The 20,422-nt window shown below is 41.9% G+C and overlaps 1 protein-coding gene across 1 annotated transcript; it reads right to left on the bottom strand.

Annotated features, from left to right (window-relative positions):
- Window positions 1-14,450: 14,450 nt before the first annotated feature.
- On the bottom strand, window positions 14,451-20,077 carry LOC132283394 (cystinosin homolog). The gene is made up of 8 exons (XM_059785334.1): window positions 19,811-20,077; window positions 19,543-19,675; window positions 18,373-18,462; window positions 18,028-18,152; window positions 17,492-17,534; window positions 15,797-15,914; window positions 15,636-15,685; window positions 14,451-14,832 (listed from the first exon to the last, which is right to left on the bottom strand). Exons 1-8 carry the CDS (start codon window positions 19,927-19,929, stop codon window positions 14,686-14,688), a joined length of 825 nt encoding a protein of 274 aa, XP_059641317.1. The 5' UTR covers window positions 19,930-20,077; the 3' UTR covers window positions 14,451-14,685.
- Between the last annotated feature and the right edge of the window lie 345 nt (window positions 20,078-20,422).

Here is a 20,422-nt window from a genome sequence, read left to right as displayed (position 1 = left end):
GCTGGACCTGGGCCTATTCCTCTGTAAGCCCTAGTCACCCTTGATGGGCTTACTCCCGCTCGGCCCATATGGCAGTGTCTTCTATGGGCTGACCCAGCCGTTCGGACTGAAGGTTGTGTTTTGCGAGTCGGACCTGGCCCATGTCATCCGGGGCCTCCTCAACTGCCCCCATAATTGCCCCTTATTTAATAAGGGGTAATTATTGATGGCGTCTCATCATGACGCTAACGGCTCGAGATAACCACGTGGGGGAGCGGACGGTCAGATCCAGAATCAATGTTCCGGGGCTCGAGGGATTTCTTGCCTTCCCGACGCTTCGGCCCTCGAGCCCCCTCGCCTTTATAATGCTCTAGAATTCCACTTCACTTCCCTTTACCGTCTCCATCATCAGCCAAGTCTCTCTCTTTCTAGAACAGTGCTAAGCCTTTTCCGGTGAAATCCTTCGAGAGTCATTCTTCCAGCGATCTTGCAGTCCTCCGAGGTTAGTTTCGTTCTTTTTACTTTCGGCAGGCTTCCATTTTTCCCTCTTTTAGATTCTTCTAGCTTTTCCACCATGGTTGTAGATCTAGATGTTCTTCGTATGAGACTTAGACTTCCTGACAACATCGAAGTTAGGGTTTGCCCCCAAGACGTTAATATTACGACCGGCGCCGGCCTCCTGCCCGGCGAAGTCTTATTCACGAACCTTCAATTGAATGTTGTTAGGTTCCCTCTGCACCCTTTCTTTAGTTATGTCTTCAATAGATTGGGGATATCCCCTCTGCAGGTCAACCCCAACTTCTTTAGGATCATATCTGTTATGCTCTTATTGATGCGTGACAGAAATCTGGATCTCGACCTCATAGACCTCCTTCTGTGCTATAAGGTCAGTAAGATCCGTACTAACGAGCCCTTCTACCACCTCTACCCGTTCGAAAAGATGTCAATATGCACTGACACAATAAAATCTGAAAAGGGTTGGAGGGATAGCATAGTGGGCATTAGTGGGGCTTGGTCTTCGCCGGCTGCAGAGGATTACCCAATCCCGAGCGCCTTTGGTGTCTGCTCTGTCTCCTCCTATAAAAATATTCAAATCCCATAAACATGACTGCCCCTGTGAAACATGCGTTCCTCGTTTTTGCACTTACTTATGCCGCTCCTTGGGAATACCTTGTGATGACTTGAGCTATAGTGTTTGCAGGGATAGGAGTAACTACTTGAAGAGATACGTTCTGAACGATATTCCTTCCTGCTCAGATCTCCTCACTTCAGACAACCTCTTTGCGCTCTCATCACTCGGCTACAACATGAGCAGACTGCAGATTCCCTCTTTTGGCAGGAGGAAAAATACTCCCCCAGCCACTCCTGCTGCTGGGGCGACCTCCTCTCCAGCGTCGGCTTCTTCTTCAGCCACCATATCTGACACTGTCCCGAGCGCAGTGGCTACTAACCCTGTTGCCAGCGCCCCTGCTGCCAACCAGAACGCGCCCTCCCCAGCTACCATAGCTCCTGCTGCTGCGGGGGGTGGTCGGGACAAAGAGCGAGGCAAAAGGCCTCATCCTGACAGTGAAATCGATCCGGAGGAGGAGCCTCTCATTAGAAGGACCCGGGTCTCTGGGCCGGGTACTCTCTTGCACCGAGCGATCAGAGCTCCTTCTCCCTCTGGGCCTCCCGCAGCTGGTGGCTCTGCTTCTGCTTCGGGCCCCCCTTCTATCCCCAGCTTACCGCCATGGGCCCCTCGGTACACCCGAACGGATGGGACGTTCGTGAAACCGAACGAGACCATGCTGAAGGATGGCCAGACCGCTATGGCCTACTACAGGAGCATGTGGACTCCGAAGGACCTTGAGGCGGCAAAGGGTCTTTCCCAGAAGGACATGTTCAGTCGCTTTCCCCAATCTGCTATGGAGGTGACTTTTATTTTCTAACTCATGAATTCTCTCATATTACTTGGTCCTGCCTTCGCCCGTTCTGACTATTGGTTTAACCGTGATGGCCATGCAGAAGCAGGTGGAGATGGGGAACGCCAGGGCCCGAAAGTATTCTGACAGCCTGGAGGTGGCTAATAAAGAAAACGACCTCCTTGCCATGAAGAATACCGAGGTGCTGGTTCGGCTTGACAAAGCCGAGCAAGAGAGAGATGTCCTGAAGAAGGAGAATGATTCCCTTCAGGATGAGAAGGACGCCCTCCAGCTTGAGAAGAGCGTCTGGCAGACTGAGCGGGAATCAATCAGAGAAGAGAAGGCAGAACTCCAGCGCCTTCTAGCTGATGAACAGTCTGCTCGGATGGCTTTTGAAAAAAGAGCTCTCGACGAGCGTACCGCTCTGATCGACGCGATCAGCAGAGTGGGTGGTGGGATGCTGGCCCTTCACGCTCGGTTCTCCAGGGTCGGTGCTCTTCGGTATGCTCAAGGATTCCGGGAAGGTTTCGCCGACCGGGTTCCGGATGAGGGACAGACCAGCTCCACTCCGGATGAGGTAGACAAGGATCTGGGAATCGAACCTCTGGGGGTCTATGTCGACCCAGAACCCACCGAAGCTGAACGTATATTTGATGAGTGCCAGGACATCGCATCCTCAAGGATCATCACCGCTCCTCCTACTGCTCTGCCACTGACTGCTCCCCAATCGTCAACCGCGGCTCCTTCTATAGCCACTGCTGACGCTGAACCCCAGCCGAACGATTCAGTCATTCACCTGGATTCCCCACCTCACGAGGGTGAGGCGGCTGATGGGGCCGAGGAGGCGAGTCGGCAAGACCAGGATGCTGTTGGTACTGAGGCGTCTAGCTAGGGCTCCTTCAAATTCTTCTAGTTCATATCTTCTTGTAATGATGGACATCTCTCTTTTGTAAACTCAATGTTCAATATTAATGAAATGACAGAACTCTTTTTCCCTATGTGTTGTGCTTTATTCAACTTATCTTCAGTACATACATATCTTTTCTCTCTTTTTCTTTTTATATTAGCTTCGCCGTGTGTTTGTACGGCAAGTGCCTGGCGCTCGGCTAGAATGCCACTTGCCACTTGGCTTTAAATTTTTAGCAAGTGTCTGGCGTTCGGCTTATAGTGCCAGCTGCCACTTATCTTGCTTAAGTGCCTGGCGTTCGGCTAGAATGCCACTTGCCACTTGGCTTTAAATTTTTAGCAAGTGTCTGGCGTTCGGCTTATAGTGCCAGCTGCCACTTATCTTGCTTAAGTGCCTGGCGCTCGGCTAGAATGCCACTTGCCACTTGGCTTTAAATTTTTAGCAAGTGTCTGGCGTTCGGCTTATAGTGCCAGCTGCCACTTATCTTGCTTAAGTGCCTGGCGCTCGGCTAGAATGCCACTTGCCACTTGGCTTTAAATTTTTAGCAAGTGTCTGGCGTTCGGCTTATAGTGCCAGCTGCCACTTATCTTGCTTAAGTGCCTGGCGCTCGGCTAGAATGCCACTTGCCACTTGGCTTTAAATTTTTAGCAAGTGTCTGGCGTTCGGCTTATAGCGCCAGCTGCCACTTATCTTGCTTAAGTGCCTGGCGCTCGGCTAGAATGCCACTTGCCACTTGGCTTTAAATTTTTATAGTAGACCATTGGAAAAGAAAATTCTTTTTTTGTAAATTCCAGTAACTTGCTCATTCATACGTATTTGATTGACAACAAATAACATCCAATTAAAGCCAGAACTTAGCTTCTATTGGTAGTACCTCTTCAGAGACGTGGCGTTCCAGGGCTTGCTGACCAACTTTCCCGCCATGGTTTCCAACGTATATGCCCCTTTGCCAATGACTTCTGCAATTCTGTATGGGCCTTCCCAGGGTGGCATCATTTTTTTGACCATCCCCACCTTTCTTTTCAGAACCAGATCGCCCGGGGCAAAATCCCTGTGTTTTACTCTCTTATTGTGACTATTCGCCAGCACTTGCTGATACGATGCTAGCCTTATAGCCGCTGCGTCCCTCCTTTCGTCTATCATGTCGAGGTTCAATCTTAACATCTTGTCGTTCTGATCTCGACTCCATGCTAAGCTTCTGATAGTGGGGACTAAATGCTCAACCGGTATAACTGCTTCGGTACCATACGCCATTGCGAACGGGCTCTCCCCAGTCGGCCGCCTTGGGGTGGTTCTGTAAGCCCATAGAACGTTCGGGAGTTCATCCAACCACTTCCCCTTATGATCTTCCAGCTTCTTCTTAATGCAGGCGAAAATGGTTCTGTTTGTGATTTCTGCTTGTCCGTTAGCCTGAGGATGACTTACTGCAGCCAGCTTCTGGTTGATTCCATACTCCTCCAGCAGCTTTCTTACTTGCCTGCTGTCGAGGTTTGTGCCATTGTCCATGACTATTGTTCTGGGAACACCGAAGCGGCAGATAATGTTGTTCCAGATAAATCGTCTCACCTGAGTCTGAGTCACGCTAGGATACGGTTCTGCCTCCACCCATTTAGTGAAATAATCCGTGGCCAGTAACACATACTTGTTCTGAGCTCTTGCAGTTGGCAGAGGACCGACCACATCCATCCCCCATTGCGCGAAAGGCCACGGCGAGGCCATTACGTGCAATTCCTCAGGTGGTTGGTGGATCATTGGTCCATATCGTTGGCACTTATCGCACCTTCGAGAGAACTCCTCCGCATCTCTTGACATGTTTGGCCAGAAATACCCTTGTGTCATTGCTTTATGCGCTAACGATCTTCCCCCAGAATGATTGCCACACACACCCTCATGAATAGCTCGCAATACCTGCTGCGACTCCGCGGGGGTGACACATTTCAAGTACGGGCCAGAATAGGACCTTCTGTACAGCTGGTTCCGCACGATGGCGTACTTGGCAGCATTCTTTTTGAGTTTCCTAGCTTCATCCCTTTGCATAGGCAAAACGCCATCTCGAATATAGGTAATGATTGGGTCAATCCAACTCGGTTCATACGGTATGACGTTGACTTGCCAAGGGTCCGAGTCCATCGGTTCTTCGAAAACGGACGGCTGGGTCACTATTCCCACTGGAATCACCCTCGCCAATGTTTCACCGCAACTCGAAGCACTGCATGCTAAACGGTCTGCATCTGCATTCTGTTCCCTCGGCAACTGTATGAATTCAATCTTTGCAAAGTCCTTGGCTCTACGCAGAACGGCAGAACGATATGCCCCCATCATGTCATCCTTGGTTGCGTACTCACCATTTACCTGCCGAACAATCAGCTGCGAGTCACTATACACTGTCAAACTTTTGATCTGTAGCTCTCTGGCCAACTTTAATCCATTTAGCAACGCCTCGTATTCCGCTTCATTATTGGTGGCTCGGAACTCAAGTCTGAGTGCTTGGCTCAAGGAAGTACCCTCTGGGGTTTGCAGTTTGATCCCAATCCCAGCCCCCATCTGGTTAGAGGAGCCATCCACAAAAAGTTTCCAAGAGCCGCTTCTAAGGTCCTCTTCCGTATCTTCGGCATCACATTCTAGTAGGAAATCGGCCACCGCTTGCCCTTTAATAGCTGTTCTCGGCTCGTACGTTATGTCAAATGAACTCAACTCTATGGCCCACTTTGTCATTCTGCCCGAGAGCTCTGGCTTGTGCATGAGCGTTCTGATTGGGAAAGTTGTTAGAACAGCTATGGGGTGGGATTCAAAATAATGCCTTAACTTTCTTTTTGCATTTACAAGTGCAAGTACCACCCGTTCGGCCTTTGAGTATCTTTTTTCTGCCTCCATCAGTGTTTTGCTTACATAAAATACCGGGTATTGCACCCCTTCCTTGCAACGAATCAGAACGGCACTCGTCGCGACACCAGATACTCCAAGATATAGAAATAACTTTTCTTCCGGTTCTGGGGCTGACAGGACTGGTGGATTCTGCATATATTGCTTCAAATGAGTCAATGCCTGTCGTTGCTCATCCCCCCAGACCTGCCTTCCATGGCTCCGAATCGTGTCAAAGAATGGTTTGCAGTGGTCTGACAACTTTGAAATAAATCGACTTAATGCAGCTATTCGTCCTGTTAGGGCTTGCACCTCTCTGATCGTCTTTGGCTCGGCATTCTTAATCAAAGCCTCTGCTTGAGCGGGGCTAACTTCGATGCCCCTGCGGTTGACCACGTGTCCCAGAAACTGCCCGGAACTCACACCGAACGAGCACTTGGTCGGATTGAGCCTCATCCCATATCGCTTTAGTACATCAAATACCTCTTGCAGATGCTTCAGATGATCATCCTTTTTCCTACTCTTTACCACCATATCATCAATATAGGCTTCGACAGTCTTACCCATTTGATTCTTAAAAACTTTGCTAACAAGTCGTTGATAAGTTGCTCCCGCATTCTTTAATCCAAAAGGCATAACTTTGTAGCAGTATGTTCCTCGCTCGGTGACAAAAGAAGTTTTTTCTTCATCTGCGGGGTCCATAGGAATCTGATTATAACCTGAATATGCGTCCAGAAAGGTTAAACGCTCATACCCAGTGGTGGCATCCACCATTTGATCAATCTTAGGCAACGGGAAGCTGTCCTTCGGACAGGCTTTGTTCAAATTGGTGAAATTAATGCATACTCGCCATTTCCCATTTTTCTTCTGCACCACAACGACGTTGGACAACCACTCAGGGTAGTGCACCTCTCTGATAAATCCCGCATCAAGCAGCCTATCGACTTCTTCCGCTATGATCTGATTACGTTCTGGAGCAAATCTTCGCTGCTTCTGTTTCACTGGTTTGAAATTAGGATTAACATTCAGGGAATGACAGGATACGGAAGGACTAATTCCAGGCATGTCGAGGTGACTCCATGCAAATACGTCGACATTGTGGGACAAGAAATCCACTAGCTCTTGCTGCTCTTCTCTGGTCAGTCTTATACCCACTCTGGTAGTTCGTTCTGGCCTGGACTGATCGATCTGCACATCCAGAAGGGGCTCCTCGGTCAAGTCGGCTGACTCCTCCACCCTATTCTGCTCGAGTGGAGGTTCCTGTAATTGCTATCTGGGGCTTGTCGACCGGACGGGCGCCTTTCCTTTCCCAGCATGCTTTAGTGTGACGGAATAACACTCTTTGGCTGCGACCTGATCCCCCCGAATGTCTATTACTTTACCTCCATCGGGCCCGAGGCACCTCATGACCTGATGCAGAGTTGAGGGTACACCTCGGACTCTGTGAATCCACCCTCTTCCCATCAGGAGATTATACGAGGGGTGAATTTCCACAACCACAAAAGTTTCCATAAGAGCTCGTTCTGCAGCTTGAACCTCTACTTCCACCATCCCGACGGGTTCCACCCTCTTCCCATCGAACCCTAATAAGGGATTTCCGGTGGGCTTGAGCCTCTCTGGTTTAATGTCGAGCCTGTCAAATGTGTCCCTCGGCATAACATTCGCACTGCTCCCAGGATCGATCAGAACTCTGCGCACCAAGCAATCTGCCACTGTCAAACTGACTACCAACGGGTCGTCATGAGGCAGTTGAACACGCTGCAGGTCTGTCCAGTCGAACTTTATCTGCATTGATGGGCTCTGCTGGTGTAGAGTGGTCACATTGCCGACCCTTTTCTTCATCTGCGCCTGCCGCAGGCGCACCCGTAGCAGCTCATCTGACTCTTCACTAGGCTCGGGTCGACCATGGATAGCATTGATTATACGAACTGGCTGCGAATTGTGGGAGCTTTGTTTATGACTCCTTTTTATTTGTTCCACTGGTCGATTCTGCTCCATCGCCGAGCCTTGAACATAACTCGCAAACTCCCCTCTAGCTATCAACATCTCCACTTGCCTCCTCAAGTTCCTGCATTCGTTAGTTTGATGTCCGAAATCAGAATGAAAAGCACAATGTTTAGTTTGATCCCTCTGTTCGAGGGGTTGTCTAATTGGCAGTGGTGGATGAAACTTGTCTTTGTTCTCCTGATACAGCCTCGCCAGAGTGACCTTCAGCGGAGTAATCAACTCTTCCTCCCTGGACCTTTTTTCGGCCTTCCAGGTGGTCTGACGCTGCGGCTGAGCCTGCTTCTGCCTGATCTTTGCCTTGGACTTTTCCTCGGTTGACACAAGCGACGTTGTCCGAGTATTAGCTGCCTCCTCTTCTTCTAGGCGCACAAAGCCATCGGCTCTCTCATTGAGTTCATCCATGGTAGCCGGCGTGTTCACTACCAGACTGGTGTGAAAGGGAGTTCCGCGTGTCATGGCTAACTTGAAGGCTTGAACTGCCGTAGAAGGGTGGCATTCGATCACCATACTCTTAGTGAGATTAAACCTGGTAAGAAAGGCCTGGAGACGTTCATCCTTGTGCTGCCGCATCGTGAATAGGCTCGAGATGTCCTTCGGCGGGCGTTTGTTCCCATAATACTGGCTTATGAACCGATCGCACAGGTCTCTGAAACTGCCAATGGAGCTCCTAGGCAAGTTTTTGAACCAGCTGAGCGCCGGTCCGGCCAGGCTTGTAGGGAAACATTTGCACATTAAAGAGTCGTTTTCCGTATTCAGGGCCATTTTCAACTGGATATGATACACATGATCGATCGGATCGGTCGTTCCGTCAAACAGAATAAAGACTGGCATAGCAAACTTCCTTGGATGCGGCGCATTCAAGATCGCGTCGGTGAATGGTGAATCCACCGTCCGAGCTGCGGATCGGAGAGCTTCATTCTCTCTCTGGAGTCCAGCGGTAGCTCTGTGAGTTACGGTTCTGCCCTCCGAACCGTGATGAGTGACAGTAACCATGGAGGGCCGGTAAGACGGATCGAACGACCGTTCCTCTATGAACTCTCTTTGCCAAGGCGACGCTACTCGACGGCGATCAACCTCCATCACTTCCTCTCGGTCAAACCTTTCCCGCTGCGGATCAACGTGAGTCGATCCTTCGTGATCTTCAACTCGACGAACATTTGGCGGCAAATTGTCCATCATCCTTTCATCACGGTGGTGAGCTGACTGATTGTTCTCGTCCTGATCGCCTTGATGCGCGATATTAGATGGAACACCTCCTTCTCCGACCGGAAGTGGATGCGAAACCGCAGGTATCTGCCGATGCTGCAGTCCAGCTTTCAATTCTGCATTTTCTTTTCTGAGAGCTTCAATCAAGTTCATCAACTCTTCAAGCTTTGTTTGCTGGACAGCCTCCATCGGATTGGAGCTTTCACCTATCATTATTCCCGAACGGAGTAAAGGCATTAATATCAAGTTCGCGAGTAGATCTGAGCTTCGTGAGTAGGAATTTTTAGATCTGGTTTCTAATTCTCCGAATTATGCTCACTGTTTACGAGATCTGAATTGTCTGAACTCTAAATCCGTCAGATCCTGCCACAATCGAACAACTCGTGGTTGCGTAGATCCGAAGTCACTCCTGCCAAAGCTTCAAGAATTGTAATTCCTCCAGAGTAGGTCACAATCGCTCAGATCTGGATTCAAATCCCCAAGATCGAGTCTCGATCAACCGAATTGGTTTGAATCCATTCGATACTCCTCATTGATCAACCAAACTTTCATGCGATTCCCACAGACGGCGCCAATTGAAGATGCAAGAAATTCCTACTATTCTTTCTCTCTCTAGAATTCTTACACCTCAACCCGAAAAAGATCCCTCTCCTCTTCATTCCAACTCCTATTTATAGATACTTACAAGATATTTACAAGATATTTGCAAGATATTTTCTGATTGCTGGACCTGGGCCTATTACTCTGTAAGCCCTAGTCACCCTTGATGGGCTTACTCCCGCTCGGCCCATATGGCAGTGTCTTTCTATGGGCTGACCCAGCCGTTCGGACTGAAGATTGTGTTTTGCGAGTCGGACCTGGCCCATGTCATCCGGGGCCTCCTCACTTCTCTTTTTTACAAAACCTCCTTATATTATGATAAAGACATTTAATTCTCAAAATTATTTAATTTGTTGTAAATATTAATTCAGATTTTTAACAAAAATGAGAACACTTAAGTCACGTGAGAGGCCAAAAATTTTTAAAAGAACAAAACTAGCCCTTATGACACAACTAGGGGTTTCAATTTTGGGGGTTCTTGGAGGAATTGGCGGCAGTGGTTTCAATTTTTAAAAGAACAAAACTAGCCCTTATGACACAACTAGGGGTTTCAATTTTGGGAGTTCTTGGAGGAATTGGCGGCAGTGGCCGCATGGGGCGGTCGAGACGGCTATGTAGAGGAGGTGGGGCTCGCCGTGGACAGCGAGGTTGGTGGCGAGGAACTGCTCGGCGTGGACTCTGTGGTGGAGGGGGAGGCCGGGGAATTCGAGGTTGACGCCAAGAAAGATCCGGCCATCGAAGCCCAGACCGACAGCTCCGACAGAGATCTTGGAAATTGGTGGGCGTGAGAGGTTTTCTTTGATGGGTTGGTGTGATCAAATAAGCTCTTCAGCTGAATTCAAAGCAACCCTTAATGATTCGAGTCCTTGAACCTCATCATTGCCGTCATCTCGAACTTCATCATTGCCAAGCTCTTCGTCGCCGTCGTTCAATTCCTCAAACAGAGGGCTCAATAGCTTCACTCATTTTGTTTTCGGTAAGTTAATAGCTTCGCCCTCTGAAGCAAATTACCGTACATCTTCTTCAAGGTCGGCACTCGGGTAGCCCAGAAATGTCCCTTATGCTCTCTCCCCGTTGACTCACCAATGCATCATTTGGATCGTCCATTGTAATAGTATGGATCACCAATTAAAGTTATACGAAATACTCCCAAAAATTGAAGCTTTTAGAGCAATTGAGAGACCCAGATGAGAGACTTGCTTGAATTTTGATGGTTTTAGTTTGATCTGGGAAGGGATAGAAGACCATGTTGGTCCAATTCAAGAGGAAATATATCATCAATGATCCATAGACATACATAAACGGATAGAAGGGATAGAAGATCAATGCTCAACATCAACGGGACGGCGACACCTCCACATAGTTGCCGGCGGCAACTGTGAGGACGAGCATGTGGCGGTGACCAGTGATGATGACGAGGGGTGTCAAGGTCAGCTTGGATTGAGTTGGAAGAACTGTTTTCCGGCAAACAGAGGTCCAATGAAGAGGATGAGTTGACTCGGTCGATTTCTTCCGCCGTTTCTTCTGGGTCTTTCTGCATGATTTCTTCTGCGTCGGCTTCTGGGTCTATAACCAGTGGAAGCAAACATGACGCTTCTGGGTCTATTATCAGTGGAAAACAATGTCTATCACCGGTGGTAAACAATGAGAAGGATTCTGGGTTTATAACCGGTGGAAGCAATGTTACAGAAAGAGAGGGATATCCTCCTCATCTAGCCAAACCTTTCCTCTTTGTTATTGTGTTTCCATTTTTCTCAACTCATCTAGCCAAATCTTTCCTCTTTGTGTTTCTTGTTGTCTTCGACATTGCCCTGCCGTCGTCAACATTGAGCCAAGGTCCTGCCTTTGTCGTCTAATTGGGTTACTTTTTTATTCAGAAATCACCATTTCTTTTCCAAACCCTTCCTCTGTACATTTGATTGAGCAACTGAACATCATCAGTAAAAGATTATATACATATTTTGTTACCAGAGCTCATTTGTAATTTCTGAATTAATTCTACAATTTGATCGATGTTTGTTTTGGATTGTTAGTTGTGTCTTCTTGAGGTACTGTTCTTCTTGATTGGATTCAATTTTCTCTTTGTAATATTTAAGTGATCTTTTATGTGTAATTTGATGTTTTGTGCTTGGAATTTCAGTTTTTTGTTGTTTGTCCATTTTTAAAGGTCAACCTCTCAATTTTTATGGGTTTCTCTGTTTTTTTTTTTTTTTTTTTTTTTTTTTTTTTTTTTTTTTTTTCTATTAAAAACATACAAAAGGAAAGGGATAGAAGAAATCAGTAAGGAAGCAACAAAGATCAAACTAGTGAAGCTACAACGACCAAACTGGCAATGAGCACATAACTCCATTGAAGACCTATCCTATCGTAGCCGGAGTTGTATTCAACACCCAATGGTGAGCTCTATTGAAGACGCATAAGCTTCATCCCTGTTTTCCACTGGCGATAGACCCATAAACGTCATCATTGCTTCCACCGGTGATAAACCCAGAAGCCATCTCATTGTTTACCACAGGTGATAGACACTGTTTTTCACCGGTAATAGACCCAGAGGCGTCATGTTTGCTTCCACCGGTGATAGACCCAGAAGCCTCCTCGTTTTCCACCTGTCCGTAATTTGAGGGTATGAGAGAGAGTAAAACTGATATTTTATATATATATATATATTAAGGTCAGTAATTTGAGGGTATGTTAGTAATTTAAACAGGTCTGTTAACCCATCTGACTGTCCCTTAGTACGAAGGAGGCCCCGTAGGTTACTTTTATTTTTAAGAAAGAATCCAATAACTTTTCAAATCAGACGAAAGATTCATATAATTAAGATAAATCATAAAAGAAGTCGGTGTAAATTACCCACAACTATGAGACTTTTTTTTACTTAATATTAATATAATTATATATTACTCTTACTTAATATTAATATAATTATATATTTGTTTCATACATCTTGTTTGAACTTGTATATGAATGCAAAGCTTCGTTTGGTTAGTACCAAAACTATAAGGCTTTTTGTTCCATACATCTTGTTTGAACTTGTATATGAATGCAAAACTTCGTTTTTGGTTAGTGATTGATGGGTAAAAGGACCTTCAATTGAAATGAAAGCCCAAACAATCCATTTCCCGCCTCACCGTGTCCAAACAATCCATCTCAGGGCTTATCGCGGGTGAGTGTGGAGGGATCGTCATCGTCGAGTTATGAGATTTAACCTTAACCATAAGGTTGAAAACAACGAAGGACCCACCTAAATCACGTGAGCAAAATTTTCATGCTTAAACAATGTCTACTGAAGTTAACGTTGTCTTGACCAGGAACGGAACCAATGAAGGGCCAGGAGGGCTCTGCCTGACCTGGCCTGGCCCCGCCCTCTATAATATGCTACCACGGTTTTTTATTAGTTATCCATTTTAAGGGGACATGTAATTAATGCATTGTCCCCTTTTAAAATTATCAAATTATCCTTTTTAATTTAAATATATATAGTTATAAAGTTTGAAGTTTTTTAAAAAGATAAAAGACAATGATGGAAATATAAAAAAAAAGATGCTTTAGCTTTTCAAAGAGGACAACTAATTTGGAATATGCAAAAAGAAAAAAATGGACTATTAATAAGGGACGGAGGGAGTATGTATTAATTTTTATATATTTTTTATATATATGAAAAATCTTATACAGTGCCCCCTAAATTTTGTGGCTTCTAAAATTATTCTTTTATTTTCTCTTTTACTCTTCAAATTTCTTAAATTTTCATAAAAGAAAAAGTTAAATTTTCCTTTCTCAATTGAAATTCTTAACTTTTTTCTTTTAAAGTTCTCTCACTTTTCTTTCCTTTTTCAATTTCTACTTTTTAAAATTCATTTTTTTAACGTGCATATTTGAATAATTTTTTTTTCTTCTTCTTCGTTTGTATTTTATATTTGTAATGTTTATGTTTATATATATATATATATATATATATATATATATATATTTTGCACAGTACCCCTCCTGACTTGAAATCCTGACTCCATCACTGGTCTTGACCACATCACATTCGGGGATAATTGTTTCGTCCCCTATCATTCAATAAAATATTGTAATACCCTATTTTGTTTGTTAGGAGAGAATAGAAGAAATAGTGTTAATTATAAAGAAATGTTTATAATTAATATTTTTTTTATAAGGAATAAAATTTGTAAATAATAAAGAATAACTAATCCATCATCTTTTCTCTTCTCTCCTTAACTCATTCCTACCAAAAGAAAAATTATTTATTATTTCTTATCTAGTTTGTACTGAATTCATTGCGCATGATATAAAACATTTCCATATTATGATTCAAAAAAGAATAAAAATCTTTTTTTTTCTTCTAACAAACCATCTACCAACTAAGCTACTGGCTACTGCCCAGGAAAAACACACAATATATTTTAGCACTTTTACACTAATGCACGTTTTATGTTAAAAATACTTACAAAATCTAAACTAATAGTGCAATCTAGGAGGGAAAGAATCCTCATCTCTCTTCATTTTAACTAAAATTGGACTAGGGAATGTTTTGATTAAATTAAATTTCTTTCTGTAAAGCAAAACACAAGTGTCTATATTTGGTTAAGGAAATCTTGGGAGATTAATCTTACTGGTAAATAAAATATGAACATCTTGATGTGAGAAATGTTATATTTCGAATTTATTGTAAACCTTCAGGGAAAAAAAAAAAATGTATTGCAATAATCCTTGTTTTGAATTTAGAATATTAAAAGTAGCCCTCCAAGCCCAAATAATTTTGTACTTCTTTTACCTTTTTTCCCTAATCCTATTCCTTGGTTACTGACCTTGTCCGACAATTTATAATGTATGCCTATTAACTGGGATCATTTTTTTAATTTTTTTTTCTCACCTAATTGTAGATTGACATCCAATGTAACTGATTATTTATTATTATTATTTTTTTGGGGGAGGTTACTTTCTATCTGGTATTCAATAATTTCAACCATACATTAAAAAGCTAAAGAAACACTACTAAAGTTGGATATATATATGGTATTTTCTATACATATTTGTTCATCAATCATAATCTTTACGCTACTTCTGCATGAAACTTTTACACTACGGTGCAACTAATTATACATAAATGAAGAAGATCATAAGGATTACGTGAGATGAAGAAAGGAACAACACAAGAATTGTACTAATTTTATATGAAATTATGGGCATAGATAAATATATTCAGGACAAGCTAAACTAGACATTCTCTGAATGAGGACGATCAGCAGATTCAAGAAGTGGCTCCTTGCTTACCACATCAAGTTTAGGAGATATCACCATTTTCTTGGAAGGATAGAGCACATAATGTTGACATATAAAGAGCACATCAAAGAAGACGGACACCTGCAAATGTTCATACCACCAAAACCAACACCGCATAAGTACTTGGCAAATAGTTTTCCTATGCTTAATAATATAAATATGAAAAAAGCCAGGAGGATTAATAAGTTAAGCATTCAAAAGGGGAAAGCATCCCTGTGCAAAAACCGAAAAAAGGAAAGAGAAGACCTATGGACCCAAAGACCCCAAAAAGTCCATTATCTCATCTAAAGAAATACAATATCTCCCCATTTCCCAACTAAAAAGAGAACAAATAATGGCGAATTTCAACGCCCCAATAGAGATCCCCTCCCCATCAAAAGATCTTCTATTGCGCTCTTTCCAGAGACTCCACCAAACACAGAGGGGGTCACCCTCCAGAAATCGCGAACAAGCGCTCTCACCCTTTGGCCCCTCCAAAGGATTAATAAGTTCACATAAAAAATAACTGTGATCGTGGTAGTTAAATGACACTCAACTAAATCCTGAAACACTATATTAATTTGGCAAGCAATGTTCTGTTTTTGTTGTCTATGTTCAGGAGTGTACCTCAATTTAGTAGTTAGTTTTGTTTCAGCACTATATTTGTTGGGTATCTCAAACCAAATAAAAGGATGCTTTGATTTTTTTTTTTTTTTCCTAGTTGCTTTGATTTCTTTTGTTTTACATATACTGAGTGTACCTTAATTTAATAGTTTAAATAAATGAAAGAATAGAAACTATGTATTCAATCGCATTAAAACCATACTGGATTGTGTTACTTAATAGCATTATAAATATAAGGACACAAAAACATATACATAAAACTGGAGTAGAATATTGCATACCAAGGATAGCAACAGCTTCCCCATATTCCCATAGAAGTTTACCCAGGAATCTGGAATGATAAATAGAATTTAAGTTAGCATAAAAAATAAAGTATATGAAGGCAATTTCATTTTTCTGTCAGTAAAAAGAAATCTACATGACTGTAGAGAAGAGGACATACTCTGATCTATAGATTGCACAGCCATTTGCCCATAGTTTGCCAGCCCTCCAACTAAATCAAGTAAAATGTTGCCAATGCTAAATCCAACCGTGCTCTTCCGCCGGACGTTCATAATTGCCTATATTTTTAGTAACAAAACTTGCTATAAAAATATGGGGAAAAAAAACCACTCTAACAAAAGAAGTGTAAAAATTGCAAACAATTTTAGAATATCAAGTATTTACAGGAGCCAATCCACATTAATTATCTCGTGCATAAATCAAACTAAGAAAGAAACAATACAATAATATATCATTAATTCCATATTAATACAGAAGCAAACAATTTCAGTGTTTTTTTTTTTTTTTTTTGACAATTTCATTGTGTTTTAAAGCCATGTCACCTAATAGTCTCAAAGATCATATGAAGAAAAATAGTTACATACACATGTTATCGAGTAGTTCAACCTTTATTTGCTTAGGGGGAAAATTTCCTGTTATTTTCCCGTAATAAAAATAAAATAAATAAAACGTCCTGTTATTTTATCTATGAATAAAATTCTTACCATTTTTCTTAAGAATAAACAGAGATATTCATGGTCAATGATATATCAACATAAAAATCAAATTTTCGAAAATTAAAATTAAGTGTAACTACTGCGTGTAGTAAATGCAAAGAATATCCAGGATCTCAGCAGTGTCCTTTGGGTAGATATTTTGGCATACGACGACAAATAAAGCCTTTCCACAATCATATTTTGACAGTGTTTTTCTAATTTAGTTCTTGAGATCCATTCAAACAGACCTATGCTTCATGGAATAATGAGGCCTTCCAATGGTAAGGCATATGGAAATGGAACAATTCAATCCCACAGGAATCTTTTCAGGGACTGGTGGTGTAAATAACATTGCACACACAGAAAATGCAAAAGAACACAATCACACAAAGCTACAACAGTTTTTCATGGTTTGGTTAAAGCCTAGATCCACAAGCGAAGGCAATCGTGAAATTTCATTACAGAAAAAAAACAGATTTACAGTTGCCTCTCAAAGTCTCAAATCCTAGCCCCTTTTCTATAATGAGTTTTCTTTGTCTCCAGAAACTCTCAAGTCCCAAATGTACATGGGTCCAAATAAAAGAAAATTACCGAAAACAAAACCCTGAAAAATGGATGGATGTACCCACATCAGAAATAAGCTAATCCTGTAGAAGGTCTTTTCCTCATGTCTATAGGTCTATCAGCCTACAATCTCTTAAATCTCAAAAACAAAAGAAAGATGATAGGTTCACCAAATCCAAACAACTGAAACGTTTGCCAACTGCCTTAGCAGCTGTATGATCAGTTGATGCGTAACTCATGTGGGTCCCATATCAAGTGGTCGTGCAGCTGCTGAGGATTTTGGCTATCATTTCAGTTGTTTGGTTCGGTTAATAAATCATTTTCCAAAAGAAAAGCACCCCATCAAAACACAATTTTATGTAATGTACCCATGCTCCCTCCACAGCCCTTCTTTGGATCCCCAAAAAAAACTAAGATAGTTGATAAGAGTCTTTAAAGAAAAAATACACAAATAAAATAAAGCCTGCAGCCATATAAGTTCTCTGGATACGGCAATGATTATAATGTATCAATGGCACATGTAAAGACTTTAAGTGAAAAGCTACCAGCATTTCTTGTTACAATACAAAGCAATTCAAATGGGAGGAAATTCTAACCTGGGGAATATATTTGACTACTGTCATGACAACCTGCAATGTGCTGCAACAACATTGGAGTCGTAAGAAGTTAAAAAGTAACAGATAGGTTAAAACACTATCAAACTGTAATTTTTGATGATTAGATAAGCGGAGATATGTTGGCGCAATCAAGAGAAGTTGCAGTCGCAATGTCTTGTAAAAAGAAACTTAAGCTTGTTATCAAGACTGTTATTTCTCACCAGTTTTAATAGAACTTCCCTCAATTCGTTATAAAATATAAACTAACAACTCTAGTAATAACAGGGCACACACTTGTGGCCATTCTTTGCTAAAATCTTGCCGAAGTTGACTTCCATTGTTGTGATCCATTCAAAGGCTCAAATACTCCGATCATCACCAAGTAGGTATTGCTATTATCACTATCACATTATGGTTCTTTTTTTTATTTGATAAATACATTGTGGTTCTTTTCTTTCTTTTCTTTTCTTTTCTTTTCTTTTTTTTTTTTTTTTTTTTTGAATGGACATACTGAAATTAATACAAGAATATCTTACTTAAAACAGGAGACTAGCCAAAGCCAGGAATGGCTTGGCAAAGCTATGAACACACAAGCTGCAGCAGATAACCATGCAACAGAAACAATTGTAATACACGTCTTTGAGACCCTTTGATTTCCACGCTGTAAAAAAGAATAAAAAAAAAAAAAGCATAAGCATGATATGGATGCATAGGTCAAATTCTTCAATCTAAAATATCTTTTAAGTTGGGAGTATTGAGACGGTATTACAGAAGTAGTGATATTGCTTTTGAGAGCTAAAGATATATTAACATTTGCTCTACAATGTAAAATAAATACTTCCGAAATGCTACCGAAATGCTGCCTAAATAACTGTACTTACCTCATAGATTGTAATTTGGAACAAGGTGAAGGCAGTCAGTAGAACAGCATGTATTGAGAACGCTACATCATTTAAAGCTACAGGTATCATCTGGCAATAAGAAACAATCGGAACAAAATACAAAAGATTTAATATATATAATGTTTCCACCCCTCAACAACTAAAAAGCTTTCTAGAGACGGCCAAGGTCACACATACCATTCATAACCGGTATGACCCCTCTTATCCATTAATCATGGATAATAGGCCCCTGCAATTCAGGTGGATCAGGTCTGCCTCACTAGTATAAATCTCCTCCCTCGAATGGGAGGTCAAGGGTTCAAATCCCATAGTGGGCATTTATGGGTGTGTGTGATTATTTACCTAACCATAAAAAAAGGAAAAGAAAAAACAAAAGGAATATTTTTCTCAATGAACAAAAAGGAAAGATAAATTGATCTGCATCAAGCATTCTGTCAATGCACCAAGGCCAGTGTACCATTAAGTAAGAAGCGTTGTATCATGAAACTAAATTAGATTGGATGAAAAAGTAGCCACAAAAACTAAAAACAGATTGATCACTGACACTTGACTAAGTGACACATGTGACCATGTAAAATAATCTACATAAAAAATGCAGCTTGGTTTCTAACTCGTTAATTTAACACATGTCAATTCTTATTACTAATGCCTTGCGACACTACATAAAATAATGTTTTGCAAAGTTTTGGTCCCAAACCATTTATGAATTAAAAGGGAAACCCACGTTCGATCAGAATTCTAATAGCCAATTTTTGTTGTGAAACCATTTTTAAATCCACCGTGAAAACCACAATCTTAACAATCACGACCATATCTATGACTACTCAATTCCACCATGTAACATTTTCGGAACAAATGGGCTTCTTAGCCTTCCATTTGTTTGCTGAAAAGCCTCAACACATCAGAAAGCAAAATACCAAAAAAAAAAAATGCTAAATCTAAAGTCTACAATATATTAAAGAACTCACACCACGTCCTCATCTAAATCAATTTATTTTTATTTCTATTCTTTGGTTAGGTTTCCAGCATCGAAACACTATAACGATCACATCATCACAACATCCAGACCTACACATATAAGGAGTTATGTGTGTGTGTGTGTGTGTTTGTCGATTGTAGAGAGAGATAGGAGGAGAGAGAAACGGAAACCTCTTGGAAGCCATATTTCTGGTGATATTGCCTCTGAACAACGGGGCTAAAGAAGAGGGAGGCGTTGTAGATCAGATACGACGAGTGCTTCGTTAAATTCAGCACCACGAAGTCGAAATTCAGTCCCACCACACTAATAATTCAACCCAAAAAACAGATTATGTAAATGCGCGCACCCACACACACACATATATATTATTTATACAGAATGGAGAAAAAAAATTGGCGAATTTTTTTATATAAAATCGATAGGGAAACGAATTAGTACCTTTTCCTGCGGAAATTTAGGATGACTTGGGGGTAAAAACTGATGGACCAAGAGAAAAAAGCGAGCCATCCCAAAACGTTGTATAACACCTCGAGGGGAAATGAATTCCACGACGCCATTTCTCTCCCTAGCTGTCAAAAACTCGTCTCCAAACACCCAAAAACTTCAGGGTCTTAAGACAGATTTACTAAAAGAAGTTAATGTATCTAGACCACCTGGTGGTCCGGGTTCGGCTACTCTTCGGTGATCAATAGTCTAAGTGCCATACAAATTTGAAAATACTGTATCGATGTTGTCGTCTTCAAGAATATTCCCTTTTAAGCACCCAATTCAAACCTACCATACGGGGTGACTTGTGGATTGATTTTTTGTTAATTTATTTATGTGACAATTATATATATAATTAATTTACAAAAAGAGAGTATTTTATCTAGGGTAAATTACACCTAAACCTCCTGAGGTTAGGTCATATTTCAGCCAGATGAAAATTTTGGTTTTAACTTTCACTTACACCCCAATTTACTTTTTGACTTCTGATACATGTGAATTGACCATTCTACCCTCAATTTTTTAATACAATATATATATATAATCTTAAATGACAAAAAAGCC

This window comes from Cornus florida, unplaced genomic scaffold, assembly GCF_030987335.1.
Source record: "Cornus florida cultivar Cherokee Brave unplaced genomic scaffold, ASM3098733v1 CherokeeBrave_3.0.0_Hap2_Chr11, whole genome shotgun sequence".
Classification (NCBI taxonomy): domain Eukaryota; kingdom Viridiplantae; phylum Streptophyta; class Magnoliopsida; order Cornales; family Cornaceae; genus Cornus; species Cornus florida.
The sequence above is the reverse complement of the archived record's forward strand: the minus strand, read 5'-3'. Positions and strand labels throughout refer to the sequence as shown.

What these genes read in the sequence shown, in the direction of transcription:
- LOC132283394 (XM_059785334.1), bottom strand. Translation starts at nt 19,929, where the DNA reads ATGGCGTCGTGGAATTCATTTCCCCTCGAGGTGTTATACAACGTTTTG. An exon ending in AGAAATATGGCTTCCAAGAG is followed by an intron (nt 18,463 to 19,542) that starts GTTTCCGTTTCT and finishes TCTTATTGCCAG; the next exon opens with ATGATACCTGTAGCTTTAAA. An exon ending in TCCAAATTACAATCTATGAG is followed by an intron (nt 18,153 to 18,372) that starts GTAAGTACAGTT and finishes TCTTTTTTACAG; the next exon opens with CGTGGAAATCAAAGGGTCTC.